Source organism: Dromiciops gliroides, chromosome 2 (genome assembly GCF_019393635.1).
Source record: "Dromiciops gliroides isolate mDroGli1 chromosome 2, mDroGli1.pri, whole genome shotgun sequence".
In the NCBI taxonomy this organism is placed as follows: Eukaryota; Metazoa; Chordata; class Mammalia; order Microbiotheria; family Microbiotheriidae; genus Dromiciops; species Dromiciops gliroides.
The window spans coordinates 317,696,208-317,713,269 of NC_057862.1; the positions used below are offsets into that span (position 1 = coordinate 317,696,208).

A 17,062-nucleotide genomic window follows, 5' to 3' on the forward strand; every position below is an offset into this window, starting at 1 on the left:
TGAAAAGGATGTGGAAAGCTTACTTAGAAAGAAGTTAATGTAAAAGAGGCCTGGGGTCCTGGTGGACTTCCAGTGGAGATCAATTTAAAATGAGTCAGCAATACAGTCAAACATGGTAACTTTTGGGGTCTAAACCTATGATTTTGTTGGTGTTGGAAACTCTACAAAATACAGGTCTGCAATATCCAGTCTTAGAGAGTTACCTGGGTCATTTATTGAAAGTCTATGTGAACTGTGATAGACTTAGCTCTTTGCAGCAATACAATAATCCAAGACAATTCCAAAAGATTCATGATAGAAAATCTCTCTGCATGCAAAAAAAGAACTATGGAGTCTGAATCCAGATTGAAGTATATTATTTTCACTTTTGTTGTGGGATTTTTGTTTTGTTTTGTTTCTTCTCTCTTGTGGTTTTCTCCTTTTATCCTGGTTCTTCTTTTACATCATGATTAATGTGGAAATATGCTTAACATGATTGTACACGTATAATCTTTATCAGAATGCTTGCTGTCTTAGGGACGGGAGAGCAGGGGGAGGGAAAAAATTGGAACTCAAAATCTTATAAAAACAAATGTTGAAAACTATCTTTACATGTAACTGGAAAAAATAAGATACTATTTAAAATAAACTACAATAAAAAATTTCACAGTGGTTTCAATTTAGCTTTTATTTTTTCCTTTATTTTTAAGTAATATACATTTTTATTTATAGTTTTGAGTTCCAATTTTTATCCCTCCTTCCCTCCATCCCCTCCCCCCTTCCTGAGGCAATAAGCAATCAGATATGGGTTTTACATGTACAGTTATGTAAAATATTACCATATTAGTCATTTTGTACAAGAAAACTTGAATAAAGGAAAAAAATGAAAGAAAGTGAAAAATAGCATGCTTCAATATGTGTTCTATCAATATCAGTTCTTTCTTTGGAGGTGGATAGTATGTTTCATCAATAGTCCTTTGGGATTGTCTTGGATCATTGCATTGCTAACAATAGTTGTCATTCACAATTCTTTGAACAATATTGCTGTCTCTGTGCACAATGTTCTCTTGGGTCTGCTCACTTCACTATACATTGGTTCATACATGTCTTTCCAGGCCTTTCTGAAATTATCCTGCTTATCATTTCTTATAGCACAATAATATTCCATCACTATCATATACCACAGCTTTGTTTAGCCATTCCCCAATTGATGGGCATTCCTTTGATTTCTAATTCTAAATTTTTTTAAAAAAAAGAAAGAAAGAAAAGCTATGTAATTTTACCAGAGTAATACAGTCAGTATATATCAGAAAAACAACTTGAACTCCAGTCTTACTGTCTCCAAGGCCAATTCTCTATCCCCTGAGGAACAGTGAATCTCACAACAAAATTTTAGACTACATTAACACAAGTTACATGTCCAGCATGAGAGGCGTTGTGGTCCTGCTGTCCTCTACCCAGGTCAGACCACATCAGGACGATAGTTGACAAGCCAGAATGCCTCAAGAAGCAGTCAGCAAGGATGTTGAGTGGACTCTCAGCACCATTTGATAGGAGAACCTATTGAAGAAACTGGGGACATTAAGCGTGGAGAAGAGAATAATTATAATGGGATATCAAATGATGATAAAACATATGGTACTTACTTTGCTGGGCTATTGTGAAGAAAATTCTCTGTCAGGTATAAGGTATTATATAAATGTTATCTACTACTATTGTTGCAAGAATCAACCTCATGGATTTATTGTAAGGAAATTTCTTTTTTCTTTTTGTTTGAGTAGAATTTTATTTTCCAAAATATATGTATAAACAAAATTTTAACATCAAATTTTTTAAAACTTTGTGTTCCAACTTCTCTTCCCCGCCCCCTCCATTCACACCTGCCACCCACAAGAACTCAAGCAATTCAAAATAAGTTATACATGAGTAGTCATGGAAAAATTCCCATATTAGCTAGTTGTGAGAGAAAACAGTCAAAAAAATCAAAACTTCTGATTAAGGAATTGTCAAAGAGGAAAAGAAAAAAATGTGTTTCTGTTTTCAGATACTATCAATTCTTTCTCTGCAGATGGGCTGCAATCTTCATAAGTCTTTCAGGGTTATATTGGATCATTGCCTTGCTGAAAATAACCACATGCTTCCTGGCAGATTATTCCCCACTATTGCTGTTATTTTGTATACAGTATATTTCACTCTGCTTCAGTTCATGTAGATCTTTCCAGGTTTTTCTGATAGTATCCTCTTCATCATAACCTGTATATAGTACCTTAAGCTTGACAGAGAATTTTCTTCATAAAAGCCCAGCAAAGTAGGAACCATACATTTTGCCATTATAATCAATCATCATAACTATTTCTCTCCATCCCACTCCCTTCCGATGACATTTACTCTGTCTTCTTTTTACCTATTCCTCCTCAGAAATGTTTTACTTCTGACTATCCTCCCCCTTGCTCTGCACTCCCTTTTTTCACCCTTCCTTCCTTATCCTCTTCCCCTCCTATTTTCCTGCACGGTTAAATAGATTGCTCCTCCCAATTGGGTATGAAAGCTATCCCCTCCATGAGCCCACTCCAATGAGATCAGGGTCCCTGAGCTAATTCTGTGTTCTAAAGTTTTCTTCCTCCCTCCCTCCCTCTTCAACCCTCCCTGTGAGATCAAGCAATTCAATATTTCATACTGGTGCAGTAATGCAGAACATCTTCATCTTCCTTGAAAGTGTTTTTGCTTTTTACTCCTCTCTCCCCGAGTCTGCCCTTTCCTCCTTCCCTTCTTCCCCCCTCCCCTTTTCTCCCTCACCCCCAGAGCAAAAATATATTGCTATACCTACTTGAGTATGTATGTTAGTCCTTCTTTGAGCCAATTCTGATGATAGTAAGGTTCACTCACTCCCCAACTCCTTCCCCCTCTTCTACTCTCCTCCATAAACTTTTTTCTTGTTTCCTTCATGTGAACTACCTCTCCCCAGACCATCTCTCCCCTTCTCCCTCCCCCAGTTTATTCCTCCTACACCTCAACCCTATTTTAATGATGTCATCATGGATTAACTAGGTGGCACAGTGGACAAAGCACCAGCCCTGGTCCTAGGAGGCCCCAAGCCCAAATCCAGCCCCAGACATAAGATACCCCACCCTGTCTGCCCTACAAAGAACAAAGCATAAATGCTTTACAGATATCATCCCTTCGTATTCAGTTCAGCCCTGTCTTCTGTGAATTTCTTACTGAAACAGTTCTTATGATTTCAAAGTATTATCTTCCCATGTAGGAATGTAAATGGTTTGATCATTTAATATCCCTCATGAAGTCTTTTTCCTGTTTATCTTTTTATGCTTCTCCAGGGTCTTGTATTTGAAAGTCAAATTTTCTATTCAGTTCAGGTATTTTCATCACAAATGCTTGAAAGACCTCTTTCTCATTGAAATCCCATTTTTGCCTCTGAAAGATTATACTCAGTTTTGCTGGGTACGTGATTTTTGGCTGAAGTCCCAGTTCCTTTGCCCTCTAGAATATCATATTCTATGCCCTTCAGTCCTTTAATGTAGAAGCTTCTAGATCTTGATTTATCCTTATTGGGGCTCCAATATTTGAATTCCTTTTTTCTAGCTGTTTACAGTATTTTCTCCTTCACCTGAGAGTTCTGGAATTCGGCTATAATATTCCTGGAGGTTTTCCTTTTGGGATCTCTTTCAGGAGGTGATTGGTAGATTCTTTCAATTTCCATTTTAGCTTCTGCTTCTAGAATATCAGGGCAATTTTCCCTCCCAATCTCTCGGAGGATGGTGTCTAAACTTTTGTTTTGGCCATGGTTTTCAGGTAGTCCAATAATTTTCAAATTATCTCTCCTAGATTTATTTTCTAGGTCAGGTGTTTTTCCAAGGAGATATTTCACATTGCCCTCTATTTTTTTCATTCAAGTGGATTTGCTTTACTGTGTCTTGGTTTCTCATAAGGTCACTAGCTTCCATTTGTTCAATCCTAATTCTTAGGCAATTATTTTCATCAGACAGTTTTTTAATCTCCTTTTCCATTTGACTTTTCAAACTGTTGACTTTTTTCTCATGACTCTCCTGCATCACTCTCCTTTCCCTTTCCATTCTTTCCTCCTTTTCTCTACATCTTCTTTCTATTTCTCCTACTTTCTCTTCAAAGTCCCTTTTGAGAGTTTCCATGGCCTGAGAGCAGTTCATATTTTTCTTGGAAGCTTTGGATGTTGGAGCTTTGACCCTGTTATTATCTTCTTCTGAGGTTGTATTGTGGTCTACCTTAACCCCAAAGAAGTTTTCAATGGTCTTCTTCTTTCTCTGCCTACTCATCCTGGCTTACTATTTCTTGGCTTTTAACTCCTTCTTAAAGTGTGGTGCTGCTTCCAGGACACACTGTTCAAGCTACAGTGTGGTGCGGGGGATTTTAAACTCTCCACTGGGGGGGGGGGGGGCTGCTTCTCGGCTCCACTCCTGTTCTCAGCTTCAGAGGGTCCCAGGTGTTTTAGGTTGGGGAGGGGGGCAGGTTTTAATCTCACCTGGCCTGTTCTCAGGTCCAGAGATAACCTCAGGCCTACTTACTAAGTAACCAACAGGTAAAGCTTTCTGTGGTGTGGTTCTCAGCTTCCGATGAGACTGCTCCCCTGCTTCCCTTCCCCACCTGGGTCTCCCAACGCTCAGGATTTCTTCCTGGTTCCCCTCTGGGGTGGGACAGTCGAATCCTTCCCCCTAGTCCACTGATACCCCTGCACTTACACCCCCAGGCCAGCTGTTCAGTCCAACCGTGCACTTGGTTCCAGAAGATGCCGGTGCTGCGGCCGATTCAGAGGCACTGGGGCAAATTCCTCTGGTGGGTGTCTGGTGTGTCGGCCCAATTGCGGGGTTAGGCTTTATTCATGGCCCAGCATGGCCCCCTGAAATCTATCTATAGCTGGAGAAAACTCTCAGCCCGTATTTTTGTGCATTTTTCTGCCCCAAATATTCTTTTATTGCTATTTTTGGGGTGATTGTATCAGGAGTCCTGTGGGTTTAATGTTTTTCCTTTGCCATCTTGGCTCCACCCCCTCGAAAATCAGGAAATCTCTTTTTAAAATACTATATAAATGTAGTTCACTATTTAAAAAATGATGAGCAGAATGCTATCAGAAAAACGTGGAAAGACCTGCATGAGCTGATGCAACGTGAAATGTACTGTATACAAAATAACAGCAATACTGCAAGATAATCTTCTGTGAATGACTTGGTTATTTTTAGCAATGCAATGATCCAAGACCACCACAAAGGTCTTATGAAAAATGCAGTCCATCTACAGAGAGAGAACTGATGGTGTCTGAATAAGATTGAAGCATACTTTTTATTTGTTAGTTCATTTACCTGAAGTTTTGTTTTCATCTGTTTTCTCTCACAACCTGGCCAATGTGGAAATGTTTTGCATGACTGCTCATGTATAGCTTGTATTGAATTGCTTGAGTTCTTGGGGGCAGGGAGGGAGGAAGAGAATTTGGAACACAAAGTTTTTTTTTAAATTGACGTCAAAATTTGTATTTACATTTAACTTGGGAAAATAAAATTCTAAATAGAAATTGCATCTCATTTCCCCACTATTACAAAAGTGTATTCATAGAAGTGTGCTGCTAAATGATTAACAACCAGCTTTCAGGAAAATATTATAGTTATGGCATACTTTTAAGTTTAATCTGAATTATTAATATTTTCTCCATCACTTTCTCTTGTTTGCTTTTGTTTTTTGTATTTTTTGTTTGTTTGTTTTAGTGAGGCAATTGGGGTTAAGTGACTTGCCCAGGATCACACAGCTAGTAAGTGTTAAGTGTCTGAGGCTGGATTTGAACTCAGATAGTCCTGACTCCAGGGCCGGTACTCTATCCACTGTGCCACCTAGCTGCCCCCTCCATCACTTTCTTAAGTCTAAACAATCAAAAAAATAAAACAAGTCCTGATTTGTAGCGTTTGCCAATTTACAATGAGTAGAAACTCATACTGAAAATTTAACAATTGGCTCTCATGAATGAGCTGGCTCCAGCATACCTTTGCATATTCCCCTAGATAAAGTACAAAGTGCATATGATTACTATAAGAATTTTGGCCACTTCTTTTGGGTTTTGATTGACTACCACATTCTTGTGGTTGGACACTTGGTAACACCTGGGCCTCAACTCAGTTGAAAAGTAGGAAGCTGGTTTACTATCTTATGCATTTCCCACCCCATGCAAATACAAATTTGCAGCCAAATCTTGGACAAAGTTATCACATTTTCCATAGATTATAAACATTTTTATTTCAATTTTTGAGTTCGAAATTCTATCCCTCCTTCCCTCTCTCACCTCCCCACTCCCTGAGGTGGTAAGGAATCAGATATAGTTATGAATGTACAATTATGTAAAAATTACCATAGTAGTCATTTTGTATAAGAAAACTTAAATAAAAGAAAAATGAAAGTGAAAAATAGCATGCTTCAGTCTGTGTGCTTTCAATATCAGTTCTTTCTTTGGAGGTAGATAGTATATTCCATAATTGTTGTTTATCCTTCATTCTCAAAGAAGACCATGACAGGTATCATGACTTGCAATGAATTGGATTTAAGTGAGGAAGGGCTATGCAAAGTCACCAGCCTTTCTCTTCTCCACAGCCATCACAGTCCAGTAGTAAGATCTACATCAGGACAACTGGAGATGACACCAGAAGTTTTTGAGGCAATGAGCGGTTAAGTTACTTGCTCAGGGTCACACAGCTAGTAAGTGTCAAGTGTCTGAGGACTCATGTCCTCCTGACTCCAGGGTCAGTGCTCTATCTACTGTGCCATTTAGCTCCCCCAAATTTCATCATTAGTCCTTTGGGATTATCTTGGATCATTGTATTGCTGAGAATAGTTAAGTCATTCACAGTTCTTCATTAAACAATATTGCTGTCACTGTGCACAACATTCTCGTGGTTCTGCTCACTTTATTATACATCAGTGCATATAAATCTTCCCAGGCCTTTCTGAAATCATCCAGCTTGTCATTTCTTATAGCACAATATTCCATTACAATCACATACCACAGCTTGTTTAGCCATTCCCTAATTGATGGGTATTCCTTTGATTTCCAATTCTTAACCACCACAGAAAGAGGTGCTATAAATATTTTTGTACAAATAGGTCTTTCTTTCTTTTTTGGGAGATCTTTGGGATACAAGCCTTAGCAGTGATATCACTGGATCAAACGGTCTGCACCATTCTATAGCTCTTTGGGCTTTCATTCATCTATATAACCAATGGAACAACTTCATCAATCAGTAAATCAGCAAACATTTATTCAGTGACACTTTGTGCTAGATATTGTGCAAGGTCCTGGAGCTAGAAGTGGTTCAGGAGACTTTGACCTTTTACTTCCAGCTTCTCAGAACACTGGGTAACTGGGATTTTAATGGATGTATATAAGGATTGAGTCGGAAGCAGTTGTTAAGAAGACAAAGTGGCAGCTGTTTTAAAATAGAAATTCATTTACATCACAGGGGCTAAAAGGCCTAATCACTAACGTTGGCTCTTTTCTTTTCCTTAGGACATGTGCACATTACAGACTTCAACATTGCTGCCATGCTGACCAAGGAAATGAAAATCACCACAGTTGCTGGCACCAAACCTTATATGGGTAGGAATTTCTTTGATTTACTGGTTATTTAAGTGGGTATTTCTTAATTACTCCTATATATAACCCTTTGTGTCATTAAAATCCCTCCTAAAACCAGCCAGCTGTAGCATATGAATCTTTTTATAAGCTAATCTGTGAATGTTGTTACCTTCTATATATATATATATATATATATATATATATATATATATATATACACACATATATATATACACACACACATACCTATATTTTTTATTTTTGCTAGTTATTTCCCAATTACATGTAAAATTTTTTTAACTTTAATTTTTTTTTTAAATATGTAACGCTTCACCAATTTGCGTGTCATCCTTGCACAGGGGCCATGCTAATCTTCTCTGTATCATTCCAATTTTAGTATATGTGCTGCCGAAGCGAGCACTTAACTTTAATTTTTAAAAATTTTGAGTTCTGGAGGCAGCTATGTGGCATAGTAGATAAAGCACTGGCCCTGAATTCAGGAGTACCTGAGTTCAAATCCAGCCTCAGACACTTGACACTTACTAGCTGTGTGACACTGGGCAAGTCACTTAACCCCCATTGCCCCGTAGAAACAAAAAAACAAAAACAAAAATTTTGAGTTCCAAATTCTTTCCTTCCCTTCTGCCTCTCCCTCACCCCTAGAGAAGGCAAGCAATATATCCATTATATGTGTGAAGTCATGAAAAACATATTTCTAAATTAGCCATGTTGCAAAAGAAAACACAGACAAGCCAGAAAAAAATTTAAAAGTATGATTTAGTTTGCATTGAGAGTTTATCAGTTCTCTCTCTGGAGATGGATAGCATTTTTCATCATGGGTCCTTTGAAATTGTTTTGGATCATTGTCTTGATCAGAGTCACTAAGTCTTTTACAGTTGATCATATTTACAATATTGCCATTACTGTGTACAATGTAGTCCTGGTTCTATTCACTTCACTTTCATCAGTTCATATAAGTATTACCATGTTTTTCTTAAATCATCCTACTCATCATTTCTTATAACCCAGTAGTATTTCATCACAAGCATACCAAAATTTGATCAGTCATTCCCCAATTAATGGACATCCCCTCAATTTCCAATTCTTTGCCACCATAAAAAAGCTGGAATAAATATTTTTACACAAATAAGTCCTTTTCCCTTTTTAAAAATCTCTTTGGGATATAGACCTATTAGTGGAATTTCTGAATCAAAGGGTATGCATACTTTTATAGCCATTTGGGCATAGTTCCAAATTGTTCTCCAAAATGGCTGGAGTAGTTCAGAACTCCACCAACAATAAATTTAGTATCCCAATTTTTCCACATCCCTTCTAGCATTTGTCATTTTCCTTTTCTGTTAGCCATTGTGATAGATATGAGGTGGTATCTCAGAGTTGTTTTAATTTATATTTCCCTAATCAATAGTGATTTAGAATATTTTAAAATTTGACTATTGATAGCTTTGGCTTCATCTTATGAAAACTGCCTGTTCACATCCTTTGATCATTTATAAATTTGATTCTGTTTGCTATATATTTAAGAAATGAAGCCTTTATTAGAGAAACTTTCTGTAAAAATTTTTCCCGTTTCCTTCTAATTTTGGCTGCACTAGTTTTATTTGTACAGGGTTCTTTATTTTATTTTATGTGATCAAAACTATCCATTTTACTTCCCATGGTCCTTTCTACCTCTTGTTTGGTCATAAACTCTTCCCTAATTCATAGAGCTGATAGGCAAAATGTTCCTTAATTTACTTATGATATCAACTTTTATGTCTACATAATTTATCTATTTTGACCTTATCTTGGTATATGGTGTGGGATGTTGAACTATGCCTAATTTCTGCCAAACTGCTTTCCAGTTTTCCCAAAAATTTTTGTTAAATGAGGAGTACTTACTCTCAAAGTCTATATCTTTGGGTTTGTCAAACACTAGATTACTATGTTCATTTACCATAGTGTCTGTAGCTAATCTGTCCCATTAATCCATCCTTCTATTTCTTAGTCAATACCAGATGTTCCTCATAATAACTGCTTTGGAATATAGTTTGAAATCTGGTACTGATAGGCCACCTTCTTTCACATATTGTTATCTTCTTGAAGTGCAAGGCAACATCCCTATAATTGGTTCAGACATCCTGTCAATTAATAAGCATTTACTAAGGATTTATTGTATGCCCAGAAGTGTGGTAGAACCTGAGCATACAAAGACAAATTTTTTTTTTAAATAGTCTGTGTGTCTTCAAGAACTTTAGATTCCCTTAGGAGAGACAACATGTAAGTATATACTGATATATGCAAATAGATATAAAGTTAATTTGTGGGGAGAAAAAATAAGCAGCTGGATGGATCAGGACAAGCTTCTTGTAGAGCTGAGCTTTGAAGGGAATTAAAGATTCCAAGAGGTGGAAATAAGAAGGGAATGCAGTGTAGGCATGGGTCACAGTCTATGCAAAAGCACAGAATTGGTAGCTGGAGCAATGGGTGTGGGAAATAGCAGGAAACCCAGTTTGGCCAGCTTGTAGAGTATGTGAAGGCATATAATATACAAGGGTGGAAAGGTAGCAAGGTTAGAGCCAGGTTGTAATGGGCTTTAAATGTCAGATGGGCAAAGTCACCCTTGAAAAACTTTCTCCCACCTCTCCTCCCTTTAAAACTGTAAGAGGCTAAAATTAGCCTCGGGGCCCCTGAACGTGCCACCCCTCCCCCAGCATGACTGCTCTCCCCAAAACAGTTTCTCGTGCCACGCCCATGCCCTGTTCAGCAGGGGGATATGCACAGGTTTCTGGAGCTCTGGGTGCACCCGGCATAGCCTTAGGCATGGCCCTAGGGTACCAGTGAATTAGCTTGAGGTGTGTGGGCACAGTCAGCCAGAGTTTCAGAGGAGAGAAGGTTTTTATAGCCTGGGGGGTAGAGACACAAGGGGAGCAGAGAAGGAAAGGGCTGACAGTGAAAAGGAGGATGGAGAAAGGAGATGAAAGGAGACACTACAGAGAAAGGGGGTGCGTGACCGAGAGACCAAGGAGATGAGAAAGCTCAAACAGCAAGCTAGAGAGAGGGAGGCAAACTGGTCTGAGTGAGGCATAGCTGCAGGGGCCAGCCATGCCCACAGGTGAGAGACGAGGGAGGAGATTTCACGGGGCAGGGAGACAGTTAAATAGTTAAATGTCAGGTCATATAATTTATTTCACTTTATCCTTATCTCTAAGTTTGTTCCATATCAATAAACCCTGGTATTTGCTTAAATTGAAAAGAGGCTTTTTCTTGTCAGTCTGGGAGAAGCATTTGGGGAATTTTTTAAAAAGCCCTTACAGACTGTTTTAGGCAGCTAATAGCCTACAGATAGCCAGCCAGACAGGAGTTTACAGATTAAGAAGCAGTTATAATTTTTTTTTCAAAACACAGTCACAACATTGTTTCTTGCATTGCTGGATTATGATTAATAGGAAAATCTCTTTTAAATGTTCTTGATTTCATTTTGGGTAGTAGAAACAATGTAGATCTGAAGTCAGGAGAGACTTGGAGTTGAACTCTGCCTCTCTAGAGCCAGAATCAGTATCTCTGGAAAGCTGAACAAATTACTTAACCTATCTGAGACTCAGTTTCCCTATCCATAAAATGAAGATAGTTGTATCTGTAATAACTAAATCACAGAGTTTGGGGCAGAAAAAAATAAGATAGTATATATAAAACTTTTTTTAAACCTTAAAGTTCTATATAAACATTGGCTATTATAATTATGTTCCTTATGATGATTTTTAAATTATTATAATTATGATTTTTTTAAAAACTACCAACCCTGAGAGGCTAATAAAGAGAAAAGGCTAAGGGGAAAAACAAATGCTAACCTGGATTTAAATGAGCTAATGTTTGTAAGGCATGCTTTGTAAATGACAAAGTTTTGCATAAATGCCAGTCATCCTTATTATGCCCATTATTTTTTATTATCTTGGCAAGTACATCGAACCAGATATTTGTAATGCAGAAAATCCTAGCAATAATTGGGGAAGAGAACAAGTAGTTGGGACCTGTGGGTAGCAGGGTCAGTTGTAAAAGCTGAGTAGTGGTTTGGGGCTGACCTCTCTAATGGAACATGCCTGGCCTGCCAATGGTCCCTGAGTCCTGATCCAAGAGGTTGTCATTTTGGTTCACAGAGATCATCTGAAGAACTTTGAGAAACACTGGTATAATTTCCCAGTGGATCCTCCCAGCACACCTGGAGAAGCTGAGGCAGCCACTTGTATGGAAATCACGTGGGTGCCTCATAATGAATTCAGTCCACAGCCTATGCAAACCATGATTATTATCATTGGCACCAGCCAGGGATGATTTGCATGTGTGCGGCTGCTTCTCCCAAAGGACTGTCACCTCTGTTCCACAGTTTCATCTTTCTCTTTTTCTCCTCTGAGAATTCAGTTGTCAGTCACACAAGCAAGTGATTAGGCCTTGGCAGAGAAATTCATAGCAACCAAATTCAGGGAAGATTATTTGTTCAATTGAATGTCAGGTTACTAAGTGACAGCAGGACCTGTGCCTGTCTGACCCTGGAGCACCAGTAGTCAGCAGGGTACCAGACGGTAGCACCAGACTATCTTCCCAAGGCAAGGAATTAATTTGGGGTATGCCTGTTAAGACTGACATATTTTTTTTGACTTGGACTGGGATTTTATTATCACAGGGCACTTAAAATGAGGAAACTTTCTGCTCTTTCAGAATAGTGATAGTTCTGCAATTATACTCTTAGAGGTTAAGTGATTTGTCCAGGGCCACACAGCTCGTATTTGTCAAAAGGAGGACTTGAATCCAGGACTTCCGGATTCCAAGGTCAAATTTCTATATCCATGGCATGCTGCCTCTGATAATGAGGATGCTGACAATGATAAAGAAAACTACCATTGTCATCATCGTTACCTAAACATAACATGGACCCATAAAAACTCAAAAACCATATTTCTAATAGATGTCACCACCCTGAATAATCATAATCTCCAAGCTTCATGGAGTGGAAAGCTTTCAAAATACAGAGACCTAATAGATTAAATTAAAGCCATGTGAAAACAGAATGAGGTATTTATCATCCTGATGGCCTTTCTCCTACTGGACATGTATTGGATATGCTTTCTATGAGACTGCAGAGGATGGGTTTATATGCTAGTACTTTTCTTCAACTACAAAAAGCAATTATGTTATCTACCTGTATAAGAGTCTACAGAATGTTAAATATATTAAAGAATTATAACAGCATTTCTACTTGTCCAAGGACCATTTCTATGTGAACTCCATGGACAAGAAAAACAAAAATGAGAGAACAATAGTAGTTCATATTTATATAAGCATTTTTGCGCAGGTTCCCCTAGGCCTCAAATGAGATCCTCACAGAAACCCTGTGAGGTATATGCTATTATTGGTCTTACTTTACAGAAAAGGAAACTGAGGTTGAGTGAGGTTGTGTCCCAGGGTCCCAAAGTAAAAATTATCTGAGATAGGATTCTAACTGAAATCCTTCTGACTCAAATACCAGTGTTTCATCCACTACATCATGCTGTCAGGAATTAGGAGGGTTGACAGGAATGAGTCTATGCAACTTAAGCAACTTTTTTTCATGGTCATAATATTCACATAGTAAGGGCTTAAAATCATAGACTTAGAGCTGAGAGGGAGACTAGCGGCCGTCTAACACCGTTTACAAATGAGGAAACTGATGCCTTTGCCACGCTTCCCTGGGCAGTGCATAAGTGGCAGAATGGGTATTTGAACCCGTGTTTTTTGGTTGGAATTTTTCACATCTTGTTACACTTTTTATTCTGCAGCCTCTCTTAATGAAGCCCTGCATGTCTGTCGGTTGAGCATCAGCCAAGCTGAGCTTTTAACAGTTCATCACCAGGTTGTTCTCCAGGTGATGAATTTTTTCCTCCACAAAAATTATTCAAGACCCTTTACCAAATGACAGCCAGGCTGTGCTCTGTGTTGGCAGAGGGAGTAAGCAGACTGACAGACTTAAAAGATCCTAGAAAGATGAAATAATGGTCTCCTACTCTGCTGTTTGGCAGATCTTCACCAGAAACAGTCCTAAGATGAGCAAGTCCCTCCCCTTGGGGATGTCTCCTATGGCCTCCTCCCTCAGATTCCAGTGTCAAGAGCTTTATTCTCCTCCTGCCTTTGTCATTTTGCATTTGTGCAGGGCCTACCCTGTGCCTAGTCTGCAATGTCCCCAGCATCCATGCCCCAGCTTTATCAGAGGATCTCTAAGCAATTCACTTCAACAACAAATGCTTACCAATTGCAAAAGTAATACAGAGATAGATAATATGTCCAAGATAAAACTGTGGGCAGGCAACTAAGTGGCACAGTGGATAGAGTGCAACCCTGGAGTCAAAAGACTTGAGTGCAAATCTGACTTCAGAAACTTACTGTCTGTGTGACCCTGAACAAGTCACTTAACCTTATTTTACTCCGTTTCCTCATCTATAAAATGAGCCAGAGATGGAAATGACAAATCATTCCAATATCTTTGCCAAGAACACCCCAGTGGGGTCACGAAGAGTCTTACAAGACATAACAACAACAACAACAACAAAAAACCTGTGAGTGGGAAGTTGGGGATTAGGAAAAGGGGCAGAAGCCCTATCTGGGTGAGGAGTGAAGGGGAGTGAACTACACAGCTAGTCATAGGTAAAAAAAATCTTTGTTTAAACTCAAGAAGCCTGCTTCCCTACTGATGTTTCCTTCATTCCATTTACTAGTTCATTCTCTTTTTTCTTTAGCAATGGGGGAAGAGAGAGAAAAGGAGGGGGATGGAAGGAAGGAGGGAGGGAGAAAAGGAGGGAGAGAAAGGAAGAGGAAGAGGAGGAGGGAGGGGGAGAAAAGGAGAGGAGAGAAGAACAGAGGAGAGAGAGAGAGAGAGAGAGAGAGAGAGAGAGAGAGAGAGAGAGAGAGAGAGAGAAATGCTCCTATTCACCAGAGCAGCTAGAAAGAGAATATTACAGAAGGAGAAAAATGAGCCTCATTGTATGGAACTTCAGAACCTACCAATATCACAGCTTCCAAATAGCAGGTAATGAAATAAATCCTTTTTTGTCATGGTTGAAGCAAGTGAATATCTGTAATTCAGCCCATTTCTGTCCTAGACTCTAGTGCTCAAATGATGATGATGATGATAATAAAGGAATAAAGAGGTCTGGGTAAGCCCGTCTGCTTATGTTTGCTACCTTTCAAACTCACTTTGGGGAGTAGCATGTGTCTCTAAGGTTTTCATCATTCTAAGGTCTGGTTTCCACAGTGAGAAGGTTGACAAAAAAACACAGTCTTTTATTTTCTTTTTGCTTAGTTTAAATGCCGCATCTGTCTAACTTACCTTTTTGTGAGGCAATTGGAGTTAAGTGACTTGCACAGGGTCACACAGCTAATAAGCGTCAAGTGTCTGAAGTCAGATTTGAACTCAGGTCCTCCTGAATAGAGCTGGTGCTCTATCCACTGCGCCACCTAGCTGCCCCTTAACTTACTTTTGCAAAAAAGTGGTGTTTCTTGTCTTTTTCCCACAGGGCTGAAGCTGGAGGCAAAAATCTTATCAGTGAAAACAGTCCACTCTTTAGCTTTCTTGTTTTTGCCTGGGTAAATTCTGCCAGTGTGGTGGAGCAGAGAGCTGGTATCTAAATTAGGAAAACTAAGGTTCAAGTCTCTCTTGTAACACGGCAGTGTGACAATGGGCAAGTCATTCAACCTCTCAGTGCCTGAGGTCAATAAAGAACAAGGGCTGATCTGCACTGGTAGAAAGAGTTTTCCTCCTGTTAGAGCCCTGATCAATGAAATCACCAGTGAGAAGGTAAAAAGCTTAAGTGGGCCAAGCTACCAGGAGAAATTCCTTCATTAGCCCCATTTTCCCCATCTTATGCAGAAGCTGCTCTTTGCTTTTGAGTCTAGGCAAGGTATTCTTAAAATATTGGCCTTGGTGGAAAGCATTGTAGTTTTTTGTTTTGCATTTTTACTTTTACAATTTAGAGTAGGAAAATTTGGATAAGTCCATCAAATAGACACCCTGTGGTGGATGTTACCACCTTTCATCATGACAGGGAAGTAACGGTTGTTTAGAAACTGTTTAAAACACTGTCTCCAAAGACCACTTGTAATATGAGGGTCATAAAAGTACCTATATTGCAAGGTTGTTGGGGGAATTGAGTGAAATACTGAACCTACATAAAGTGGTTGGTAAACTTTAAAAAAGAAAAACTTGTCTAGAAAACAAAGTAAATCTGAACAAACTTGGCTACAAGTGCTGAATGAGGAGCACATATAAAAATCAGTCACCTATAGTGAACATTATATACAGTAACAGCAGTATTGGGGTTTTTTGTTGTTGTTGTTGTTTTGTTTGTTTGTTTGTTTTTTAGTCAGGCAATTGGGGTCAAGTGACTTGCCCAGGGTCACACAGCTAGTGAGTGTTAAGTGTCTGAGGCCGGATTTGAATACAGGTACTCCTGATTCCAGGGCCGGTGCTCTATCCACTGCACCATCTAGCTGCCCCCAGCAGTATTGTTTTAAGAATGACTGAGTGAACTAGTTATTTTGTCTATGATAAATACCCAAATTAAGTATAAAGGATGTATGAAGAAAAACACTATCAGAGAAAGAACTGATGAATAGAAGTATTATAGAATAATTTTACATATATACATATGTACACAAATACACAAACACATGTGTGTATACACACACATACATATATATGTATATATGTAATTTGTGTCTCATGGTAGCCATCTCCAGGGCAGGGGGGAGGAAAGAAAAAAAAGAAAAAACAAATTTATATGATAATTTGTTGTGTATTTGAAAGGAATAGCAAGTTATACATAGTAGATTCTCAGTTTATGTACAATCATTTAAAAAATTGTTCTCTGTTATAGAAATGTTTGTTTTATTCCATAAATTTAAAATAATTTTTTTAAATCAGTTACCTATAGTTCCTAAGAGTGATTACATGATCAAAACAGCCCCAAAAGGCTGAATTTGCCCGAAACAGAATAAGGCATTGAAGAGTACACCCATATCCAGGGCTGATTTCCTGTTCTCAAGTCTCTTCCATCTGCTGGGGAAATGCCAGTCCTTCGGAGCCCCAGTATCCTCATCTCTAGAATGAAGAGCGATACTTGACTCCCTACCTTACAGTGTTGTTTCAAAAAAAAGCTCTTTGTAAACCTTAGAGTGCTACCTAAATACGAGCCAGTTTTCTTATTATTTCTCCACTAAAGTCCCCTGGTGCTTCACCAATGTGTTCTCAAAGGCTATGACAATGAGGAACACGTCCTGGCTGATCCAACCAACGTAGAATTTTTTCTAGTGTGAGCCTAATGATGTTTTGGAGTTTTTTTAGCCACTGGAATTCATGAAGACTGTATCACAATCTGCACTGCTGGAGAGCAATAATAAAGAAAGCTAAATAAATAAAATCAAAATCAGGGACTGGTTGGGATGATGGTGATC

General features: G+C 38.7%; 1 protein-coding gene and 1 non-coding gene across 3 annotated transcripts in view; one reads left to right on the forward strand and one right to left on the reverse strand.

The window, feature by feature from the left end:
* Positions 1–17,062, forward strand: part of STK32A (serine/threonine kinase 32A) — a 173,620-nt gene that overhangs the window by 124,380 nt on the left and 32,178 nt on the right. For both annotated transcript variants that reach the window (XM_043989728.1, XM_043989729.1), the window contains one exon: positions 7,517–7,606. In XM_043989728.1, the coding sequence (XP_043845663.1) occupies positions 7,517–7,606 (90 nt within the window). The remainder of the gene's footprint in view (positions 1–7,516; positions 7,607–17,062) is intronic.
* LOC122744791 lies at positions 7,900–8,006 on the reverse strand. The gene has a single exon (XR_006355136.1). It is a non-coding gene; the product is annotated as a U6 spliceosomal RNA (small nuclear RNA).